The following is a 24,820-nucleotide window of genomic DNA, read 5'->3' on the forward strand; positions in this document are numbered from 1 at the left end:
TTAAATTTAAAATGCAATTTAAAAAAATAACGTGAATTTAAAATGCATTTGAAAAAGTGTCGTGCAAGTACCTCTCAGTGCAGTCGGGTGTGTTGATCTCACAGTTGATGCCGCTGAATCCTACAGGACAGCTGCAGGTGTAGCTGTTGACGCAGTCGGTGCAGTTCCCTCCGTTTCGGCAGGGGGCGCTCACACACTCGTCTATGTCCTCTGAACAGCGCTCGCCACGGAAACCAGCCAAACACACACACACAAAGCCGTCCACACGGTCCTGACACACACCGCCGTTACTGCACGGATCTGAGAGAGAGAGAAGAATTACAATTACTGCCATATTTAGTCTTTTTATTCAGTATTTTAATAATCTTGTTTATTAAGGAATGTTACCTCAAAATCTATCATTTTTGTTAATTTGAATTAAATATTTTATTTTTAAAATACAATGACATTTAATAAATTTTCTTTTTAATTAATTGTTAATTTAATTCACATTCATTTATTTTAATTTTACCATTTGCACTTTTTACTTTATTGTACCATTTGCATTACTAAAATGGTGCAAATAAAGCACATTAAATATTTCACCTTTAAAATAAAACTGCATTTTATTTAATTTTCTGTTTTAATTATTTTTGTTTTAATTTAATGTAACATTTTTTAATTCATTTTAATTTCATTTACTTTTTCACATTCATTTTATTTTACCATTTGCACTTGTTATTTTACGTAATTGTACATTTGTATGACTGAAACAGTTTAAATAAAGCACATTAAATGATTTTAAAATTAAATTGCATTTTATTTGTCTGTTTTTTAATTTATTTAGATTTATAATAAATTTTTTACATTAAAATTTATTTTAGCATTCGCACTTGTTATATTGCTTTATTTTACATTTGTATTATTAAAACAATATAAAATAATTTTTTTTAAAATAAAACTATTTTATTTCAATTTTCTGTTTATTTTCTTCACATTTTTTATTTACTTTTTTTACATTTATTTTATTATTTGCACTTCTCCTACTTATTGTAAAATAAAACAGAATTTTATTAAACTTTGTTTTATTTTATTATTCACTAATTATTTTGCTTTATTTGCATTGCTTTAGTAATACAAATGTATAAAGCATATTAAAATGAGGAAAACAAATGCAATTACAAGAGAGCAAAAAACATCACAGAGTGATTTCAAAACCACATATAATAGTTTATTCTTTTATTTGATAATTTTATAACAGTCCTTTAAAACAATGTCTGTTTTAAAACCTAACGAGCTGCCTATGTAGACAGCATTACAGGGCATCAAAAGCACCATCTAATGTTCTATGATGCCCAGAAATACTGTCTAGGTTTGTGCATGTTCTGCGTGTCTTACTTGGCTCACAGTCGTCAATATCGTTCTGGCACAGATCTCCACTGAATCCAGGGTTGCAGCGGCACTTATATCCTCCACGCAGGTTCTCACACACTCCTCCATTAGTGCAAGGATTCCTCACACACTCGTTAATATCCACCTCACACGTCTGACCTGTAGTGAGACGACAGCGGTTATGATGGTGATCAGAGAGAACTTGAAACAAACATGAATTCACACACACAATCTTACCTTGCCATCCAGCAGGACAAGCACAAGAGAAGCTCTGAAAATCCTCCGATTCGACACAAACGCCTCCGTTCTTACAAGGACGCTGAGCACAGGGAGCCAAAACGCGCTCACACACCTCACCTGAAACACACACATTGAGAAAGCGTCAAAACTGATGCAAAAGTTACATACATGCTTGGGTTATTGTTGTTAACTAAACCTAAATCCACCCGTGTATGTGCGCTCTCTGTGCACTGATCACTAAAACATCATATTTCTGTATATTCATGCAGTTGTCAAAATTAATGTACAGCGAGTGTTTTATAATAGATGCTATCTGAAGTGTGTTTTGCACAGAGGAACTGCTCACTAATGACATCAAGACATTTAAAATGGTTTCATTTTTAATTTATATTTTAGTGTGTTTAGCAATTCTGAACTGATCCGTATAGTAGTTTATATGCAGTCCTTTGGCGTCTCCTTGTGGTCTTGTTTGATATGGCAGGCTGACTTGTGCTTATTTGTTAAAGTTACTGTATAATTACTGTAAATATTTTGGCTAATTTGAATATGCTTTCTGCCACCAATAAAAGTGTACTACACATTTGAGCATGTTTAATTCTACCCAGAATTCTACATGTTTTTCTTCAAAACCAGTGCAGAAAAAGCCTGTTGATTCAGCACAGAAGTTTCTTTCTTTGTTATTTCAGTCTCACTCTTCTACTGCCTCAGTTTTCCATCTAAGGCACTTCCTTATCTGTTTCTACAGTGACCAGCCGAAGCAGGAAGTCACTTGGTGTTTCCTTCTATTGTCAATTCTTTGCCTCAACAGGAAACAGGAAGGGGTTAAACAGGAAATTAACCTATTTGAGTAGCCACCCTTGACACAGTACAGAGTTATTTCTTGTCCCCTGACATTTTTACACACACCTCTGCAAAGCTTGCCATTTCAAAACAAGAACCAGCTGTACAATGGCTGTTATGTGTGTGTGTGTGTGTGTGTGTGTGTGTGTACCGGTGTAAGGCAGCATGCAGTTGCACTTGAATCCGGCCACATCGTCGATGCAGGTGCCCTGGTTTAGGCAGGGGTTAGATGCACACTCGTTAATATTTGTCTGGCAGTTGGGACCTAAACGCAAGAAAACACACAGTGTCAAATCATTATATACACTAAATGCAAAAATAAACAAACAAAGGGAGAAAAACATGCTTTTGGGTGTGTAGCTTTACAGTACGGCAGCATTGTGACATACTATGTTTTCTCCGTTATAAAATTGAGTAATAGTAATTGTACGCAAATTATATTGTGCAAAGTTTACATTCACACATTGGCATTGCATTCAATGCTATTTTTAGTAGAAAAAGTGTAGAAAATTGAAGAAGGTTTAAAGTTAACTGTCACTAATTCTTATGTAGTCTTACATTAAGGTTTATTTTATTTGAATAATTCTATTGATAAAAATATTACTGTTATTTTATTTTATTATTTTTAGCCTTAAAAGCATGCATGCATACTTCAAAGTCCACTGGAAACATTATTAATATTAAAATAAAATAAATTATTTTATTTTAATTGTTATTTTTGACATTGTTAGATTGCATTTTATTATTATATTGCAGCAAAATCTAAGCATACTAACTACATTTAAAAAATGTACATATTGTGCACACACTCTGTTGCCGTTTGCATGCAAGCATTAAGCTTTTCCTTATTACTTAACTTGCTTATAACTTAGCTATTTTTAGATTTTGAACCTAAAAGTTATGTCGACTTTGCATTTAATGAGATTTTTAGTAGAAAAAGTTCATAAATTTAAGATGGTTGAATGTGAACCTTCACAAACTTCTCCCATATGTACTGCAAAGGACTTTGTGCAGTATCAGCCCAAAAAGCATGCATACTTTGAAAATCCACCGTAAATAGTATGCAAATGCATTAGACCTAATCTTCCTTACTACTTAGGAAGTATAGTATGTGAATTGGGACACAGCATCTTACCGCTGAAGCCGGCTCTGCAGGTGCACACGTAGCCGCTGGTCATGTCCTTACAGGTGCCTCCGTTCATGCACGGGTTGGACAAACACTCGTTGATGTTGATGTCGCAGTTGCGTCCCGTCCAGCCGGCCTCGCACATGCATCTGTAACTGTTGATCTGGTCCAGGCAGTTGCCATGGATACACGGGTTGCTGGAGCACTCGTCGTGTTTGGAGAGGCAGGTGGCATCACGGAAACCCTCCGGACAGAGGCAGGTGAAGCTGTTGATGCCGTCGATGCAAGTGCCGCCATTATGACACGGATTTAATGCGCAGTCGTCAATGTTGATGTTACACATTGAGCCTGTGAGGAATAACAATACGTATAAAAATGTGTGGAAAAGACGAGAGACATGCAATTCGCTTTTACCTTCTGAAATGTGACATTTGTGAGTGCAACTGAATAAACAGTGGTTAATAATATAGGATGGACTTGATTTGATTATGAAAGCCTCAGTTACGCGAGTTAGTATGATTTTTTTTTAAAATGGTTTTTGAAAGAGGTCCTTTATGCTCAGCAAAGCTGCATTTATTTGATCATAAATACAGTAAAAACAGTAATATTGTTAAATATTATTAGAATTTAAAAGAACTGTTTCCTTTGTAAATATATTTTCAAATGTAATTTATTTCTGTGATCAAAGCTGAATTTTCAGCGTCATTACTCCAATCTTCATTGTCACACTCTTTCAGAAATCATTCTAATATTCTGATTTGCTGCAAGAGAAACATTTATGATTATCAGTGTGGAAAACAGTTGTGCTGCTTCAAATTTTTTTGGAAATCATGACACTTCTATATTATTATATATAATTAAAATTTAGGAAATATGAACAATTCTGACCTCATTTAAGACCGTAAAGGAGGTTAAAATTGATGTTATGTTGTTTCTAAGGTCAATATCACATTATCTTCATAATAATAAATAACTGAAAGGACATATATTTGATTTATATCACATTCACATATGTCGAGAAAAGCCTGTCAATCATTTTCCTCACTGACCATCTGTATTTATCATATATGATGCTCTCATATATCATATATGAAGTCTTACAGTGATCTAAGCAGAAGTCTGAGACGTATAACTATTGATAAGTTAAACTGCATAGTAAAGGAATGTTCCTTGGGACTCAGATGTGTGTTGACCTCTTATTCTTTGTCTGCCTTTGTGTGTGTTTGTGTGTTTGTGTGTGTGGGCCCCATCCCAAATCTCCAGCCCTGCTCCAAATGCACAAAGGATTTCCTCCACCCTCTTGTGCTCTTTCATTCTGTCTTTCAGACCCGCTCACACACCCCTCACACACTCGCTGGGGGGAGGGCAGGTCCTACAGAGGGCTGTTTGCAGATACAAAAGGACAGACCCTATTTCACACACCGCCGAACAACAAATACTCCCTTGAAACACACACACATCCCTCCTCTGTAGGGTAATGGGTAACTGTTTGATTCTCTTACAACAATGGTACTTTATTGCAGTTTCTCTCTCACACACACTAAACAGAGTATAATACTTACTACAATACATATAGTGCTGCTCAAAATGTGTTCAGGTCATGCTTAAAACAAACACCTGTTCCCTTGCAGCGCCCATAGATGCCTACTATTAATCTGGGTTTACATTTTAGGAACTATTTTTTAAATCATTTTATTATATAGCAAACAAGGCATTTTGTGCTAAATAATCTATATACAGCAAAAAAACATGCTAGAAAACATACATTCAATGCTATTTTAATAGGAATAAAATATTAAAATGGTGCTCAAAAAGTGAACTTTCCACCTCTAATGTGCACAAAGGATTGTGGGCAATATGAGCTCTTAATAAAATATAAAATTGCATTGACAATCTGTGTACTTACAGACTTAAGTATGACAATATCGGGACATACTAGGCTAAGAAATTATGTTTTTTTTTCCTCTGCATGCAAATATTAGCATCTAGCAAATTTAATTAGATCAAAACTCTTTATTACTTAACTCTTATGTCCATGCATATAAAAACTGCTATTTTGGCTTTGCATTCAGTGTTATTTCAGTAGAAAAGTCATAAAAATGAAAACTGTCCTCCACTTATGAAGCATAAAGGATTGTGGGCAATATCATTGCTTAATAAAATAAAGTTGCAATATTGGGGCAAACAACAGCATGAGCTAAATTTATTTTTATGCATATAAAAACAACTGTTTCTGCTTTGCATTCAGTGTTATTTTAGTAGAAATCTAATTTAAAAACAGGATTGTGGGCAATATCAGCCCTAAAAAAACTTTTGTTTTAAATTGTGTCCTTAAAGTTATTATAGCTATAAAAAATATAAGGCACTTGATTCCATGCTAAATTGTGAAAGTCCTCCTGCTGCTGTCCTATTTTCACAGTATAGCAGGGCCTATTGTATCTTTTCCTTAAATGCAACATACAAAAGGTCAGTCTTGGGATCGGTCGGGCCGTAGCATTAATGTAAAGCACACCTGTGTGAGTGTGTGTCCCATTTGGGAAAGGCAGTCTCTGTACTAAGTCATATCTGTTATCTGATACACAAGCTCTGCACTTCGCTGGCCACCTGTTCTCTCACTCACACACACACACAGATGCTGCACTGACTCACCTGTGTATCCGGGTTCACACACACACTCGTAGCCGTTGATCTTGTCGATGCACCTTCCGTAGTCACAGGGTTTACTCTTGCAGTCGTCAATGTTTATCTCGCAGTTCATTCCTGCGGATGCAATCACGACATGATTATGTCATCATAAATCCACCGTTATATTTTGCACAAGTGTTTTTTATGTGAGTGCATGTGTTACCTGTGGTTCCTTTAGGACAGGTACAGGTGTACGCGTTCTCTCTGTCCTGGCAGGTGCCTCCGTTTCGGCAGGGTTGGCTCAAGCACTCGTTTATGTTGGTCTCGCACAGGCGGCCCGTGTATCCGGGACGACAATCACAGGTGAAAGCGGCCACACCGTCCCGACACACACCGTAATGACAAGGGCTCGACGCACACTCGTTGATGTCCAGCTCACAGTGAGCGCCAGCAAACCCTGCAGAAATACATTTGAAAAGCCACATTGCAAATTTAGAATGTTGGCAGTGATGCTCATTTCATGTTAGCCAATCAAAATACAGGCAATTTACATACGGAATTATTTAAAGGTTGTGTCTCATTTCAAAGGCTGCCCCCTCTGAAGGCCACATACATCACTTATACGGCCTCATTTCAAAAAAGTAACCATTACATTCCAAAGTAAGGAAGAAATGATAGTAATTTATTCTTATTAGTTTTATAGCAGAAATGAGACTGAATCTTTGATGAGGTAGGCGGCCAACAAATGCGAGCTCGAAAAGGTGCGATCTTCGAAAAAAGGCAGATTTACAATAACAATTCTAAGGATCAGAAATAAGGTTAAATATACTGTTAAAACTTTTTTGGTGAAAAAAGGAAAAAAGAAATAAGATTAAATGGAAAAAAATAATAATAATTAAATACAACAAAAAAAAGATTAAATAAATTGAGATAAAATAACAGAAAAAAAATACAAATAAGATAAAATCAGTTAATAAAATAAAATTTAAACAAAATAAATACAATTAGTCAAAATAAAGCAAGTAAAATAAAATATTAGATATTTAAATTTAAACTCAAAACTTAGAGTTTAGAAATGCTTATAATTTCAAAATAATTTCAATTATGAAAATTACTATAAAAATAAATTAAAGAATTACTTAAGAATCATAATGAAGAAACACTTAAAAACAAAATGACAAACTTAAGCTAAAATGAAAATTAAATCTAATTCAAAATATGAATAAATATATAATAGAAGATAAATATTTCTAAAATAACTAAAATAACTAAAATTCGTGAGATAGAGTTACAAAAACACATTCTAAAATCTAAAGGTTCAGAAAACAAGTGGAATATTTGAACCAAACCTCATGTGAAACTGTTTTTGGTGGAGGAAAAAAAAAAAAAAATCACAGCTAATATTATAAATGGTCTTTAGTGGAGAAAACAAATGTAGAAGTGCAGAATATGACTTAAAAATGTGTACCTGGAGTACATTCACAGGTGTATTTGTTCGGTCCATCTGTGCATTTAGCGCCATTTTTGCAGGGTGTGCTGGCGCACTCGTCCACATCCACCTGACACAGATTCCCAGAGAACCCTGCAGGGGGAAAAAGCATGCCATGTTTATTCTGACTGCTCACCCACAATGGATTTTCATTGCTAGTTTTTACAATCAGATCTCTGAAAATTATAATGCTGTAGTCACCTTTGGGGCATTCGCAGTGGAACGAGTTGATCTTGTCGATGCATTTTCCGTTGTTGAGGCAAGGCTGTGATGCGCAGTCATCAGTGTTTATTTGACAAAACACACCCTCGTAACCTACACACCAAAACAATCCGTCCGTCAGAACACAGTACTGATGCGCTTTTGATGCAGGTCAGTGGTCAAAGACTCATACCTGGCATGCAGATGCAGTGGAATCCACCGATCTGGTCGAGGCAGGTGGCGTCGTTCTGGCAGGGGTTTGACTTGCACTCGTTGACATCCATTTCGCAGCGTGGACCTTCATAACCTTGGAGACACCTGCACTGGAAGGAGCCTTTAGTGTTGAGACACCGTCCGCCGTGCTCACACGGGTTTGCGCCTGAAATGCAAACAGTATTGAAATGCAAAAGTCATTCTGCAATTTATATTCTTTCTAATCTATCATGTTCTATACTTACCAAGCGAGCACTCATCGATGTCTTGGTTGCAGGCCGATCCCGTGTATCCTGGCGGACAGGTGCAGATGGCTTTTCCGCTCACTGGGTTTGTGTCGCAGTTTGAGCCTTTCTGACATGGATTACTGATGCAGGCGTCATCAAGGTGACACAGAAGACCTGTGGGTAACAGTTTTGTTATCGTTAACTGAAATTAAAACTTTTAAAAGTAGTTTTTGGCTACTGAAATTGAGCTGGAATAACATGAAAATATATAAAAGATTTGTTTTTCATAGACAGACATGAAATAAAATGCAATTTAAGTATAAATAATGCCCATAAAATTAACTAAACTGAACTAAAATATTAATATTTACGTATGCTAAGACTAAAGCTATTGTTTTCGTAATTGAATCGTAAACAATGTCCATAAAATAAACTAAAATTAACTTAACTAAAACAAAATAATAAAATAAAATGTAAAAAAAATAAATAATAAATAAATAAAAGCTTTTGTTTTTTTAGACAGAAATGAAACAACTGAAATATAAATAATATCTATAAAATGAACTAAACTGAACTAACTTAAACAAAATATTAAAATACATTTAACAAAAAATATGTCAAATAAAAAATATAAAAAATATTGTTTTCATATACAAGTGAAATTAAATGCAACAAACATAAATAATGCCTATAAAATAAAATAAAATAATAAAATAACAATTGTTTACATAGACATAAATAAAAAAAATAAAAAAAATAAAAGATAAAATAAGATAAGATAAAATCTGAGATGACAAATCTAAACTCTTGAAATGTAGATATGTTGCCTTGGCAACTAAAATAAAATAAGAATAAGTTGAAATTAAAATTAAATAAAATAAGTAGAGGTATGGAAATTACTAATAAACAAACTGAAATAAAAAAAGCTAAAAAAGCCTATAAAAAACATAAATGAAATTATAAAAATTAAAATGTAAAAATCTAAATACTTTAACAGTATATAAATAATACTAAAATAACTGGTATATAAACAAATTAAATGAGTACAAAAATTACGTCAAAATGGAAACTGCACAAACAGACGTACCTGTGCGTCCGTGTGGACACTCGCAGAAGAAAGATGCGACTCTGTCGTGGCAGGTGGCCCCCTGCGAGCAGGCGGCGCTGGCGCAGTCATCGATGTTCTCGCTGCAGTCGTCGCCCGTCCAGCCGTTCACACACACGCAGTGAAAGCCACCGATGGTGTTGTGACACGTTCCTCCGTTCTGACAAGCGTTCGGAGAGAGCTCGCACTCGTCCACGTCCTCCGTACAGTACTGACCTGAAAGAGGAGGTCGTCAGGGGTCACATGTGAAGTGCATGCTAAATATTTATTACACTGTATAATTATTATTATTATTGTGGAGTACAAAAAGCAGTACCGGTCCAGTGTTTGTCGCAGTGGCAGTTGTAGGTGTTGACGCCGTCGATACACCTGCCTCCATTCTCACAGGCGTGCTGGGTGCAGTCGTCAACGTTATGCTCACACGTCTGACCCGTGAACCCTGTGAGAGACAAAGGATTCACGTTCAATACACATCAAAGAGTCTGAGTATGTTTATGTGCTCGAGTGACTAACTGAGTCACTCGTTGAGATTAAATATAAACTAAGACAAAAAGAAGTGTCGCATCCAGACAAACTGTTAATGAATAGCCGAGCACATGCAGGGCTAGTAACGTATGCTGCAACAAAAGCTGTTGTTTTTGCAGACAGAAATAAAATAAAACACAATTGTATAAATTCATTACTTTTTCATTAATTCATATTCATTAATAAAAATTATTTGTAAGATGATTTATTTATTCATTAATTTATAGGAAATGCATTGATTCATTTATAATTTATTTATTAAAAAATTATTTATTCATTCATTTATAAAAATATTTATTCATTCATTTATAAACATTTATTCATTCATTTATAAAATTGTATTTATTAATACATTTATATATAAATTATTTATTTATTAATTCATAAAAAATATTACTTAATTTATAAAAAATATTTATTCATTCATAAAAAAGTATAAATTTATAAAATGTTTTTATTCATAAATTTATTAATTAATTAAAAATAAGTATTTATTCATTAATAGGAAATGCATTTATTAATTTAGAAATATTATTCATTTATCAATTAATTTATAAAAATTATTTATTCATTTATAAAAATATTCATTCATTCATTCATTCATCTATAAACATTTATTAATTTATAAAATTTTATTTATTCATACATTTATTTATAAATGATTTATTCATTCATAAAAAGTATTAATTTATAAAATATTTTCATTCATACATTTATTTATTCATTCATTAAAAATAAGTATTTATTCATTCATTCATCATCAAATTAATGTATTAATTTTTATTTATTAATGTTTATTTATTTATAATATTTATGTATTTATTCATAAAAATATTCACTCATTTAAAAACATTTATTCATTAATTTGTTAAAATTATTAATTAAAAATATTTAAATATGAATTTATTTATAAAATGCATTTATGCATTCATTCATCATTAAAAGGGACTGACCTGGCAGACAGGTGCAGGCATAGGTGGTGTCGCTGGTCTGTAAGCAGGTGCCTCCATTCCTGCAGGGCGAGGGGTGGCACGGGTGGTACAGGCGCTCGCAGTGTGTGCCGGCATACTCAGGTGGGCAGAGGCACAGGTACGAGCCCACCTCATTTTTACAGGTGCCTCCGTTCCGGCAGGGGGAGGGCGAGAGGGCGCACTCGTTCACGTCCTGCCGACACGTCTGTCCATGGAAGTTAGGTGGGCAGGTGCAGATGTAGTGTGACTCGAACGCTGAACACTGTCCGCCGTTGGCACAGGGGTTCGATGCACACGGGTCGGCCTGCTGGCATGTTTTACCTGCGGAAAGACAAAGGTTAATATCATTATCATCAACCCGAGAGGAAGAGCATCTAGTTTGGGTGATATATTTGCAGGCGTACCTGACCACCCAGGTGAGCAGCGGCAGGTAAAGGTCTCGAGCGTGAGCAGAGAGCACGTCCCTCCGTTTTGGCACGGGGAGCCCATGCATGCGTGATTGACGGGTGTCAGACAGAGCGGCCCGCTGTATCCCAACACACAGTCGCAGGTCAGCTCCACGTCATTGCCCTGCGTCCGAGCGCGACACACGCCTCCGTTACGACACGGCGACGGGCTGCACGGGTTCGGGAACTGACACTGCGGGCCGACGAAGTCTGCAGAACACCTGATGAAAAACACGGAACAATTCTATTATCATTTAACAAAACTTTAGGACAAAATTGTCTCAAAAAGTAGATGAAAATGATTTGCAAAAAAATATATATTCATATACAGAAACACATTTCTTTTAAGGTTTATGGGCATGCTAATTTTATTTATATATTTATATTTATTAATTAACTCGTATTTATATGCATTTACAAAGTCTGCAGGACACCTAAAGAAACAAAAAAACACACAGATTATAATATTACTTAATATTTCAAGAACAAAATTGTTTCAAGAGAGCTAAACATGAAAAAAGCTTCAAGTGAAAATTTGTTTTTCTTAAATTGCTGACTGTATAAAATATATATAAAACCTATTTGTATATAAAAAAGGAAGAAAAAACAGATTATATTATAATAAATCTTTTTAACTTTATTTTTTTTTTAGGGTTATGGTAATTGGTTTTATACGTTGTATATATTTACATACATTCATTATTTCATATAAGTATTTACAAAGTCTGCAGAAACACAAAACACAGAGATTATAATAACATTAATTAACAATATGCTGACAACACATTTATCTTAAAAATTAGATAAATATCACAAAACATCCAAGTGAATTATTATAATTTTTTTTTTACATTTTAGAAGTAAAATGTTTCTTTTAGGGTTACGTTCATATAGATTTATATATTAATTAGTCATGACATTAGTCATTAATTGAAACCCTTCAGGTAAAAGAAAATACTTCCTTTTTACATTCTGGAAATTAAAGTCATAATTTGTTTTATATAGCAACAGCAGAAGTCTATGATATGTTCTCATTTAGATGGCCAAGTAAACGTATGTGTGTGTGCATGTATAAAACAGTGTGTGAAAGAAAGACACTGTTTAAACTCATCTAAATTCCTCAGGGCTATCAGGAGCCCACACAGTGTCACATGCACCCTCTCTCTCTCTCTCTCTCTCTCTCTCTCTCTCATATGAACACATACAAACACATCAAATGACACATCTGAACACTTTCTTTAACAGCCACTAAAGGCCATTTTAAAAGTGAAGCGGAAAGTAAGATATAGTAAATGCAGTGTGTTTTATTCATGTGAGTGTGTGTTTGTGAGGTGCAGCAGGTGTGTGCATAAATAAGGGCAGCTGTGCTGCAGGCCCCTCCCACTGCACTCTGCCCCTCCCCCAAAGCCTGTTGCCATGGCGAGTGGCATAAGGTCACTAAGGCAGCTCCCAAGAGAGAATCAAACTCCTGCTGCTGATATCTCACTTTTATCAGCACAGAATCTCCATTGGCATTATTTGACCTCATCCATATTCATCATTTTCATTCATTCGTTTTTCTAAGAGCTTTATCATAAGTCTGTATTGAACATATCATAACCTGGGCTAAACATATCAAAATATTAGCGCTTCTTTCTTTCTTTAAATAAATGTCTAATTTTTATTTGCATAAGTTTGGCTCTTAAGATATAGAAATGATATGTAATTATAATGTAGTAATGTAGTTCATTGTGTTTGTATGAATTCGTTGCACTTTAAAAGTAGAGAAAAAAAAATTAAAACATTTTTTTAAAAGTATATAATAATAATAAGAGATTATTTTAATAATATATTTTGATTTTATAAAATAAAATATTTTTCAAAAATTAAAAAATATAATAAAATGTATATTATACACATATACATAAATTTATAAATAAGCGCAATACTTCTGTAGCACAGTGCATTTTAATGAATTCAGTTGCTCTTTATCAGGAAACAAAATGAAAAATCCAAAAATGTAATTTAAACAAAAAAATAAATAAATACAAAAAAAAATTAAATATAAAAATATATACTTTTAAAAATAAAATGTCCAAAAAAAAGTTTTATTTTTAAATATTTTTTATTAGCTCTTGATATGTAGAATTTTTTTTTTCACAATGTAGTGCATTGTTTTAAAGAATTTGTTTTCTAAAGGAGGAAATAAAAAAAAAAAACTAAAAGTATATACAATATAAATAAACAAATTTATAAATTATAATTTTTAAAGATATCTATATTGTGTGTGTATATGTTGTTAACTTGTAGCCCTTATCATAATACATTTGATTTGCTAATTGACATGCAATAGTTTAATAATAAAGACATCCCATGGCAAACACTTGCTTGCGCAGATGTGTGTGTGAGTTTACTTGAGGCATTAACTCTCTCCCTCTCTTTGTCCCCAAAGACAGAAGCAGAAGTCATCTGCAGCCCGTCGTGGCAACAGGTCCGAGAGCAGAAGTGTGTGAGATATTCGACTCTGAACAGATGCTGCAGTGACCTGTGACCCCTGAGCACATTTGTGACTGCAGGCTACAGACCCCCCATTCCAGTGGGCTGGTCTACCATCTGCTGCTGCCTTCTGTGTCTGTGTGTGTGTGTATGTGTGCGCGTGTTCACACCACAGACTTCCTGCCCTCGGTGTGAATCAAAACAACAAACTTCATTTCGTTTTCTGCGTCTGGCCCTCAGTTCTTACTTCACACCTTTACAAACACAAGACAGTGGGGCCACTGTTTTGATGATCACTACAAGTAAAGAACTGATCAAATATTATGTATTTGTTCCTCATATTTGTTTTGATGGATTATAACAAAACATTTTCTACCATTTTTACAAGATAAATGACTTGATCTCATCAATGACTCATTGATGTTGTCTTAGTAGATCTGAGTCGCTCGCTTCACTTATGTTAAAAAAAAAAAAGTTCTTTTGACATTTAAATTTTTTATTTCGATTTGACTATTTTTCAGTTTTAATTTATTAATTTAAGGTTAAGTTTTATTTATACTGCATTTATTATAGCTTTAATTTTATATATATATATATATATATATATATATATATATATATATTATATATATATATATATATATATATATATATATATATATAGCTTTAATGTTATATTTTTTAGTTGACAATTTAAATTCTAGCTAAGGTTTTAGTCATATGTTCTATTTCTATTCTAAGTTTCTATTTTTCTTTATTTTTTGGTTTATTTTAGTACATCTCCTATTACAACATTTTATTTCATTTAGTTGCAAAGGCAACATTTCTGATTTTAAAGAGACGTTTCTAATTAAGTTTTCAACTATTATTTATTTTATTGTCATCTTTATTTATTCATTTATTTGCCTTTATTTATTTGTCTGACATTTCACTTTATTTGAGCTTTATTTCAAATACCGGAAAAATACAGTTCTTACGTTATGATTTTGAACTCTAGTTACAGGTTTACCGTCACACACATATTTTCAGTTCTGGGACGAGAACAACAAGACAGCACGTAGCTAACCATAAACTGTGCATGCAAAACCACACATTAGAAACAAACAAAATGCATGACATGGGAGTTTATGTGTAATTCTCGAATGCGGAAGTTATACAAGAAATGTCATGCGTCCAGAAGCTGATGTTTCACACAGTTTTGGTAGAAAGTCAAATTTAGAAACATATGGTCTGCATGTCTTTCTGTCACCTGCTCACAAACATTGTGATTCATTCTACAAATAGCTCTTGTAATGCACATAATCACCCCAAAATACATGACATGCTTCTAGTATGACGATGCATTCAAAAAAGCACACACACAAATATATTAGATTAGTCTAAAAATTATGACACACATCAAAAAGCTGTCACCAATCAAACCACAACCAGAGACAGAATGTCATAAAACATTCCATTTAGATGACATCTCTGGAATTCTGCTTCCACACTTCCAATTAACTTCCAACCCTCCAACATTCCAAAACTGATGTCAGGTGCCTTTGGAATGATTGTAGAACACTTAATCATGTTCATAAACCTAAAACTAACAATACACACATACATACATATAAAATGTACATATTAACTGTATTTTTTATATTATTTTTAATTATTTTTATTTCAGTTATAGTAATTTTAATACTTTTTCTATTTTTCTGTCTTCCTATAGTTATTTCAGCTTTATTTTGATTAACTTAAATGATTTGTAAGTTTTAGTAAAGAATGACAATACTGCTGCACATACATAACTGACATAAAGTACATAAAGTAGGACATCCTCTCTTGAAATGTCAGAAGTTCGTGTGAAGTTGCGCTGACCTCAATTCAGGCGCAACAATTCAGAAAAATCCCCACACGCTCACACACACACACACAAACACCAGCCATTTACAAACAATTTCCAAGGTTGAGAGTCGGACCACACAGGAAAGGCATCAAAGTTCACATTAGATGTTTATGGGAGGGATCAAAAAAAGGGATCAGAAATATCTCTGCTCTTCCTGTTTATCATCGGGGTCATCACGACGGGATGTTCAGGGTTTGTCCCCCAGTGAATGCGTCTACGAACCACTCAACAACCAGAGATATGATCTCTCTCATCATTTCTAGACCGATTCATTAATTAATTAGTGGCATTTGATTATGCAGTCGAAACTGTTATTATTGCTCATAATCAAGATTACGGATTTGAACAAACCCCAGAACACTAAAGTACAGTGCTACATATGTGAATGATGCCTCGAATGGATCGGCTTGTTGTAGACAATAAAACAGGTAAAATCCCATAGATTTGCACTGAACATACCAGAATAACAGATCAGCAATCAACCATTTAGAATGACCTAGCAACCATCAAAAACACCCTAGCAACCAATCAGAACACCTTAGCATATTAGCGTGAACTACAGCACAGGGTAACTCTAATGTTTTCATAATTAAAAATGGTGGTTGTAGGGTGGGAGGTCATAGAAATCACCCAGAACACCCTAGCAACCATCTAGACCAACCTAGCAACCATCTAGAACAACCTAGCAACCATTCAGAATACCCAATACCCTAGCAACCACCCAGAATACCCAATACCCTAGCAACCATCAAGAACATCCTAGCAACCATTCAGAATACCCAATACCCTAACAACATGACAGAACACCTTAAAATAATGAGGGCAACTTTTGCACAAGCAAACACTCACTTTTTCCATCACAAAAGGGGGGGGGGGGCATAGCAACCATCTACGACAACCTAGCAATGACCCAAAACAACCACTAGCAACCACTTAGAAAACCCTAGAACAATGGCAACATCTTTTGCACAAGCAAATACTCACTTTTTCATCAAAATAGATTTTCACTAAGGAAAGAAATCATAGAAACCATCTATAGCAACCATCAAGAACACCCTAGCAACCAATCAGAGCACTCTAGAATAATGGCAGCAACTTTTTCACAGGTATACACCCGCATTTTCATCAAGAGGAAAAAATAATTGTGCTTTTTTTATTTTATTTTAAACAGTTTAGGTATAAAACAAGATGTGACATCATTTCCTAGATTAAAAGAAATCATGATTAAATGCAGAACGAGAAGCATGGCTAACAGTCCCACACACTTGTTTGCTTTTAAATTTCCCCCTTTAAAGCATCACACACACACACACACACACACACACACACACACACACACACTGAGGCCTTTCTCATGAGTTCCTGCAGTCTTATTACCCCCTCCGCCATCTGCCGTCCAAAAAAGACACCATTCACACACACACAAACAGCCTAACAAGTGTAAGAAAACACACAACAAAAGCAACAAAGATCGAGAAATAAACAATTTAAAATAAACAAGTTCTGATTTTGATGGCCAAATCATAGTAAATCTTGCTATATGCATCCTATGAGAATAAATGTAAGGTTTATTCCATGCTAAGTGTGTGTGTGTGAGACAATAGGAGGTGAGGGCCAGCTGTTGGGCTGAATGGCATGAATAGACATTGACAGAAGCAGCGTCCCACTGCAGCAGGGCACCAACGGACTACTGGGGGGTTGGTAGGGGGTCTTTTATCCAAGTTTGAAACAGAATGACTATGGGCGCGTGCACGTTCGCACATGCACACACACACACTCGAAAGATGCAGAGTGCTTTGTCTGGTTGCTAAGAAGGGGTTTGGACCTAAAGGTGGAATCTCAGAGTGGTAAATCACAGCTTACAAACAAAAACACAGGTATACACACACTTTTTTAAAATAAAAAAGAACCACTGAGCTGCTATATTTTATAGATTCAGAAAGTTCATAATTCGTTAGGTTTTCAGATTCATGTTTTGGATTGGAGGTTCAGAACATTGATGGTTTTCCACAAGAAAAAGTAATTTTTTTAACATAGAAAGGTTCTCCTAAAGGTTCTAAAACAGGGTTTTCACAGCGATGCCACAGAAGTACCATTTTTGGTTCCCCAAATAACTTTTCATTAAAAAAACCATACATAGAACCATATTTTAAATAACATAAAAAACATCCAAGAGCTCCAGAGAATCCTTTGTAAAATGGAAAGTTTCCATGAATAGTAAAAGTTCTTCATGCAATCATTTATACCAATAAAGAAACTACATATTTGAGAGTGCACTCTTAAAAATTAAGCTTTCAAATGGAGTTTTCACAGTGATGCCATAGAAGAAACATTTTGGTTCCTCAAACATTTTAATGCTCTAAAGAACCTTTTGTACAATGGAAAGGTTCCATGGCTGTTAAAAGTCCTTCATGGAACCATAAATGCCATAAAAAAAGTAACGTACCTGCATGATGCTTCTCCGCTCGGCTTGAGCTCGCATATTCCTCCATTCTGACAGTATTCTGAGCATCTTTGCCCTAAACACAAAGGCAAACATCTGTTAGTGCATCCCAACACACAAATCACCTGCAGAAAACCAGGTCGAACATGCACCCACCCACCTGTGCATCCCATAGCACACCTGTCAATGCAAACACACATGCTAACTCCTCACAAAAGAACCTTGCCACCTATAGACTTCAATAAAAGGCCCCGAGCCCTTTGTTTTGTGGCCCCGATGGAGAGCCACTGGCCTTTTGTTGGGCTGTGAATAACTGACTTTGATGGAGGAATGGAGGGGGGTTCTTGACTATTCATCCAAAGAGATCCTGAAAAATCCAGTTATCCAACACTGAGCCTGGAAATAGCTCCACATCCTTAACAATTCCCTCTCCATGTGGCAGTCAACCTTTAACAAGGGTTTAAACTCAAAATGCAGTCTTCCCGTTTCAGTATTAATATATCAGCTTCACACTACTTTAAGTTCAGCTGACGCTGTTGGGATGTGCACATCTTGACTTGAATGGGTAAGCATTCAGTATGTGTCCATTTAAGGAAGGAAGCCTATTTATTTCGCAGGAGCGTGTATCATCACACTTTAAGGATTAACAGCGCATCTAGGCCAGTCGCTCTAGACTGCAGTTGTGCACTTGTTGAATGAAACCAGCTGCCTGCAGGCCGTCTTTAATTGGTAACGACTGTCTAGAGACAAAGCTCTTGGTCAAAACTCTCAGACTAGTTCTTATTATGGATTAAACCACTAGTACTAATTCTCTTTTTGTTTCTTTAAAACGTTGAACTTCAGTGCACAGACTAGGCCATACAATGGATTTCATACACTTTCTGACTAGTAAACGTAAGTAAATTTTGGCTGAATAAATTAACATGACTTTCTCTGTCATTAATGATTATTGGAAAGAGATTTTTTTTTTTAGTCATTTTTTTTTAGAATTCTTTTAATTTTATTATTTTTTTTATTTAAAGTTAAAAAAATTATATGCTTTTTCTATGCGTCTTTTATTTTATTATATCAAATATTATATTATTTTATTTATTTTTACATTTAATTATCATTTTTTTATATTTATTTAGTTGACTTTAAGCTAAAAATTGCCTGAAATTTTTTCAGCGACTGTTGGTAGCCATGTTTTTGTATTAAACATGGTGATGCATGAATATGAATACCAGTGCATTCTGTTATTCAGTGTACCATGGTATTACCATCAGATACCATTACTGTACCCTGGTACCACCAAAGTACTTCTTATTAGGATATTTTCCGTTCACTTCACTTTTTTACTCCAGGTTTAAATCTCTTTAAAAAGCATTTGTTTCGTTTCCTGTCTCTTCTGTCTAGTTGTATCATTTCCCCTGTCTGTCAGACTCTTAGTTCCTCAATGGGTGCCTGTTCTGGCGGCGCGCCCCGCGCGTGTGTGGAGGTGGGGAGGTGGAGGGTGTTGTAGGGACACACGCGCGCCTGACGGGAGCGCGCGCGACAGCTGCAGAGCCCACGCCGCGCGGACAAAAGAAATCAGAGTCCAGCACGAGCCCATAAAACACTGTCTCGAGGCATTGTTTACCAGCGCACGAGAACAACAGCACAACCCTCCTCACCCTCCCTCTCTCCTTCATTCACGCACAGATCGCTTTCCTCCAGACTCCACACACAATGCAACTCAATGAACACCAGGGACAAGACAAAAAATCCTGCGCACTAAAAAACAACCGCAATAACTTTAGAAATCAAGCACTTACACTGTCATAAAGTTACAGCGATACTTCTGAGGTTACTCAACTTTAGCGTGAAGACATTAATCTGTCATCTTTACGGTTATACATGCATGATAACATGAACAGAGTTACATAAGTGAGTGAAAGAGATAAAATAACAATTCAGATAAAGTGGAAAAACTTTTTATAAGTGGCAAAAGTGATCCAGTTCACCCTTTATGAACTTACACTTTCAATTCAACTGAATCTATAACAATATTGATCACCAATCAATAAAGCGAGTTTAATATATGCATTTCTTTCCAAAAGCCTTTATTTTATTCAAAGTTGATTTTTGTTGAACTGAAACTTTATTTTATGTATTTTCATTGTGTCGACTGATTGTATCATGCAAAAACCATGCAAGTAGGCTACTTGATTTAAAATATTGGAAATGAAAGAAAATAATATTATCAATATCTGGCTATTCTGTGCAACAAGTGACGCTCGAAGTTGCGCAGAATTATCACTACAAGCAGAGCAAAACCAAACGCAATTAAAAGTGTGAAAATGAATCAAGGTTTTACATGCATATCATGCTATTAGAGTTGCACTTATGTTTGATACCTTGTGCCGCCGTCGCGAGCGATGCTGCCGTCAGTAGCGTTAATTTCACCAAGAAACGGTTCATAACTCCGCCTCGGCTTTACAACTTCTTTAAAATCCTTAATGAAGTTCTCATAGATCCCCAGAAGTCTTCTTTAAATCTCCAGAAAGTGCAAAAGAGTTAGAATAAATATCCGTGTTAAGTAATAAATAAGTAAATCCCAGCGTCTCTTAAGAGCGTCTCTCGTCGCCGCGTCTGCCGCTCGTGGGAAACTATCAGCTTGATTCTCCGCTCGAAGCGCGCGTGCGCCGATGTCACTGTCGCGTGGGACTCTGAACGCGCTCCTCGATTACTTCTCACGCTCGGGACGGAAAGCGCCCGCCCCCGTTATCCATCCGCGCTGGCACTGTCAAATTAATGTGGATCTGGGAGAAAGAAACCAATTGAAAAGAGCGAACACTCCCTGCACAGTTTAGTTTCACCGCAAGGGAAGGAAAAAAACACTTTCTCACACTTTCTTCCCAGGGTGAATGTGGGATATACAGGTTTATTCCTGTCCCATGTAGAGGATTGAGGAGGGACTAGGGCGGATCACTGCTTTCTCCTGGCGCCAGTTCGTACCCATAGCAAGGGGGGGTCAAATCAAGACCCAATGCTGAAAGTGTGCGTCTTTTGTCCCTAAATTCTAAAGGAGGGAAAAGTTTAGCCTATCACCGGGAAACGTCTCATGGCTGTTTGGACATGTGCAATGTTTTTTTCTGGCTTGGTACCTTGGTAAAAAACATGGCTTTTTGGACATAGCCTATGGCAATATCATGTACTTATTATATACCATGATATATACAAAAGCACACAAGAAATACATATGTATAGTCTTTGTTCTATTTACAGCCTCAAAAAATCAATAATATATATACTAATATTTATTTTATATTGTATGTGTTTATATATACTGGAAAAAAATTGGTGTACAATTTTCACTCCAAAATTGCTAGTCAATTTCTCAAATAATTAAGAAAGCGCAAGTAACAAATTGAATTAAATGTGAAATTTTGATGTAAAAATACAGAAATAGTATCTTTTTTTAAAAGGTATTACAATAATTTTTTTATGTATACATAATATGTTCAAAAACTCTCTTTTATATATATATATATATATATATATATATATATATATATATATATTTATATATAATAATGTTTTTTTAATATATATATGATTTTTCTTATATTTAGTGTAAAAGTACTGTGTATGTGAACACATCACATTTTGCGAGTGAGTGTGTGTGTGTGTATATATATATATACAAGAACTAAATCATTACCATTTTCATTTTGTTTATACAAACATTATGGTTTTACCATTTCTCAGACACAATTACTGTACCATGCACCACAGTACTTTTCTGTAAATGAAAGCACATTGTTGCTTAGTCATATAGTCTCTTTTTCCCTCTTTATCTCACTTGGACACTTCAATAGTCATCTCTAAAATGATCAATAAGTGGTAAAGATCAAGAATGTCAGAGGAATTCCCCTTTCTATGACCTATAACTGCACTGCTTTTATTGTTTTCAGTGCTCTTTTACGGTTTCGATTTGAAATCTGTGTATATTATTACGCAATTTTCTGTCTTTCAGATATAGTTTTTTTTCATGTACAAGTTTTGTTTGCCCCCCCCCCCCCCTTTTGGGCATGAAAGCGTATATGGTTTCTTCGCCTTAGGAATTATAGTAATGACACATCATGTTTGACAGCATGCACGATATGTGTGCATGTCTGTGTGTGTCGGCCCGTGGGAACATTCTCATTGTGGAATCTCCAACCGCAGGGCATAAAAAAAAGAAAAAAAAAAGAGTTGAATGAAAGGGCGAAAGAGAGAAGGTTTGCCTGTACTGTAACTTGACGAATGTTAAGAAATCAGTTGATGAGTTTAAGAGACAAATAACATCTCACCGTGTTACTGAGGTTTCATTTTTATTCTTAAATGCAAATCTGCAAGTGATTGCAGAAATGTTTAAAAAGTCTCATGTGCTCAGATTTGAGAACACTTCCTTTTTCCTCTGTTCCTAAAACTCCTTTCCTTCCCATTTGAACACACACACATTTTTCACAGGGACAGAAATTTTGTGTTTTGTATGCATAAGGGTTTTTAAGGTGTATTCTTTGGAAAAAAAAAAAAAAAATTTTTTTTTATATGTATGTATATATATATATATATATAATATATAAGTTGAATTTACTTTATTATTTGAGAAAAAGAGAGTGTTCTTAAAAAGAAACAGGCAATCAGTTGCTTGGGTCTAAATACTGATTTTAAATAACTAATACAATACAGTTTAAAAGTTAACTTGTTGTCTATGCAGATTGTGTGTTATCCAGGCCACTTTTTGCATTTGTCTGACTTAAGATGTATTGCATCACATCAAGCACAACCTAGCAAAAGAAAAAGAAGCCCGGTTGACTAGAATAGTCAAGTTAATTTGCGTAGAGGCCTGTCGTGATCAAAGAGTAGCAGAGTTTATACAGCGTCTGTCACCTACAAGTTCCTGAATGAGTGGAGAACTGTAATCACCTGACGAATCTCACACATACACGCTGCGAACGAGTCCTCGCATGCCGCCCTGATGCATCTGTGCCATCCCTCCCCCTCTGAGAGTTTGAATAATAAAGCTTTATTTGCATTTCTAAAGCTCATGACAGACACAACCCCCATTGGAGAAATCTCAAATCTGAGCTGAGCATGCCTTTACTCTTTACCCTGCAGCGTGCATGTGTGTAAACACACATTCAGGGACAAAACATCAGGATTTAAGAGAGACTGGGCTACAGTCGTTCCTCATACACATACACACACACTGTGGGCTGGTGAGAAAGGAGACACTTCAAGCTTCATGGCAGGAAACGAGCCCAGTTCACACAGAACAGACAGAACAGAGATCTGAACAACTGTAAAATCTGCTGCTGACATCCTGAATGTGTTTATAGTCCTCAATGTAATCATGAATGGTTGAATGATGCATAATGGCCTCAATTATCATTTTAACTTTCTTTTAAGACCTTAAAGGAGTAGTTCATCCATAAATGAAGATTTGCTGAAAATGTCCTCACCCTCAGGCCATCCAAAATATAGATGAGTTTGTTTCTTCATCAGGACAGATTTGGAGAAATGTAGCATCAAATTAGTAGCTCACCAATGGAACCTCTGCAGTGAATGGGTGCCGTCAGAATGAGAGTCCAGCCAGCTGATAAAAACATCACAATAATCCACACCACTCCAGTCCATCAGTTAATAACTTGTGAAGCAAAAAGCTGTGTTTGTTTGAAACAAATCCATTATTAAAGCATTTTAATGTTTATTTTTCTCCCTATAACCCATAATAACGCTTTCTCCATTGAAAAAGTCCTTTCAATGTTCGCCTCTCACATCAACATCCACCCACATATTTGTTTAGAACTGTTATGGCTTGTTAAATGGGGCTTTATCTGTGCATATTTTTCTCCTGATTCAGATGACATGACCTTTTCCACTGCAGAAAGCAGTATTATAGCTAGAGGACTCATATTTTAGCTGGAAACAACAGTTTGAAGTTAAAAGGTCTTGATGGATTTGTTACTTGTGGATTATTGAGATCTTTTTATCATCTGTTTTGACCATCATTCTGACGGCACCTATTCACTGCAGAGGATCCAATGCTGAGAAAATGAAGCAACGCTAAATTTCTCCAACACAGCTGTTCTTTTTAAACAAATTAAAGTCATATAAAAAAAAACAAAACCCAAAAAAACACAAAAACACTCTACACATTTTAAAATAAAAGTCTGTTCATCATGCGTGTTTATCAAGGCTGAATTCATCTGATAATCTTCTCAGACAGGTGAATGTGTGTATTTATGTGTACTTGTGTGTTTGTGTGTGTATATAAAGATCTCATATTTCAGTATTTCTGTTTATCTCCACCGAAATGCCAAGAAAAACATCTCACAGATCTGTTTCTCATTTCGGTGTCAAAAGATTCACATCTTTTCAGGTCTAGTCTGGTCTGGTCTTCTCTTGTATCTCAATATACTTTTATATATAGAGCTTCACGAAAGATGACATTCTGACTGTTGAAATATGTTTTGGGCTAATATGGTCGTACTTCCTGGTTCTAGTAAGAACTCTAGCTGCTGTGTTTTAGATCAGCTGGAGTTTGTTTAATAAGTTCGCAGAGCAACCACCCAATAACGCATTACAATAATCTAACCTTGAGGTCATGAATGCATGAATTAACATTT

At 35.2% G+C, this 24,820-nt stretch overlaps 1 protein-coding gene across 1 annotated transcript in view; it reads right to left on the minus strand.

Annotated features, from left to right (window-relative positions):
* LOC109062734 (neurogenic locus notch homolog protein 1) overlaps window positions 1–21,077 on the minus strand; it is a 34,728-nt gene extending 13,651 nt beyond the window's left edge. The window contains exons 1-17 of the mRNA XM_042778591.1: window positions 20,561–21,077; window positions 18,189–18,261; window positions 11,338–11,600; window positions 10,916–11,254; window positions 9,754–9,876; window positions 9,420–9,653; window positions 8,351–8,506; window positions 8,086–8,271; window positions 7,893–8,006; window positions 7,671–7,784; window positions 6,426–6,659; window positions 6,227–6,337; window positions 3,587–3,925; window positions 2,603–2,716; window positions 1,609–1,728; window positions 1,378–1,530; window positions 72–300 (exon numbers count right to left, since the gene is read on the minus strand). Of these exons, the coding sequence (XP_042634525.1) occupies window positions 72–300; window positions 1,378–1,530; window positions 1,609–1,728; window positions 2,603–2,716; window positions 3,587–3,925; window positions 6,227–6,337; window positions 6,426–6,659; window positions 7,671–7,784; window positions 7,893–8,006; window positions 8,086–8,271; window positions 8,351–8,506; window positions 9,420–9,653; window positions 9,754–9,876; window positions 10,916–11,254; window positions 11,338–11,600; window positions 18,189–18,261; window positions 20,561–20,624 (2,966 nt within the window). The 5' untranslated portion in view covers window positions 20,625–21,077. The remainder of the gene's footprint in view (window positions 1–71; window positions 301–1,377; window positions 1,531–1,608; window positions 1,729–2,602; window positions 2,717–3,586; window positions 3,926–6,226; window positions 6,338–6,425; window positions 6,660–7,670; window positions 7,785–7,892; window positions 8,007–8,085; window positions 8,272–8,350; window positions 8,507–9,419; window positions 9,654–9,753; window positions 9,877–10,915; window positions 11,255–11,337; window positions 11,601–18,188; window positions 18,262–20,560) is intronic.
* Window positions 21,078–24,820: the final 3,743 nt, after the last annotated feature.

Source organism: Cyprinus carpio, chromosome A21 (genome assembly GCF_018340385.1).
Source record: "Cyprinus carpio isolate SPL01 chromosome A21, ASM1834038v1, whole genome shotgun sequence".
Taxonomy (NCBI): domain Eukaryota; kingdom Metazoa; phylum Chordata; class Actinopteri; order Cypriniformes; family Cyprinidae; genus Cyprinus; species Cyprinus carpio.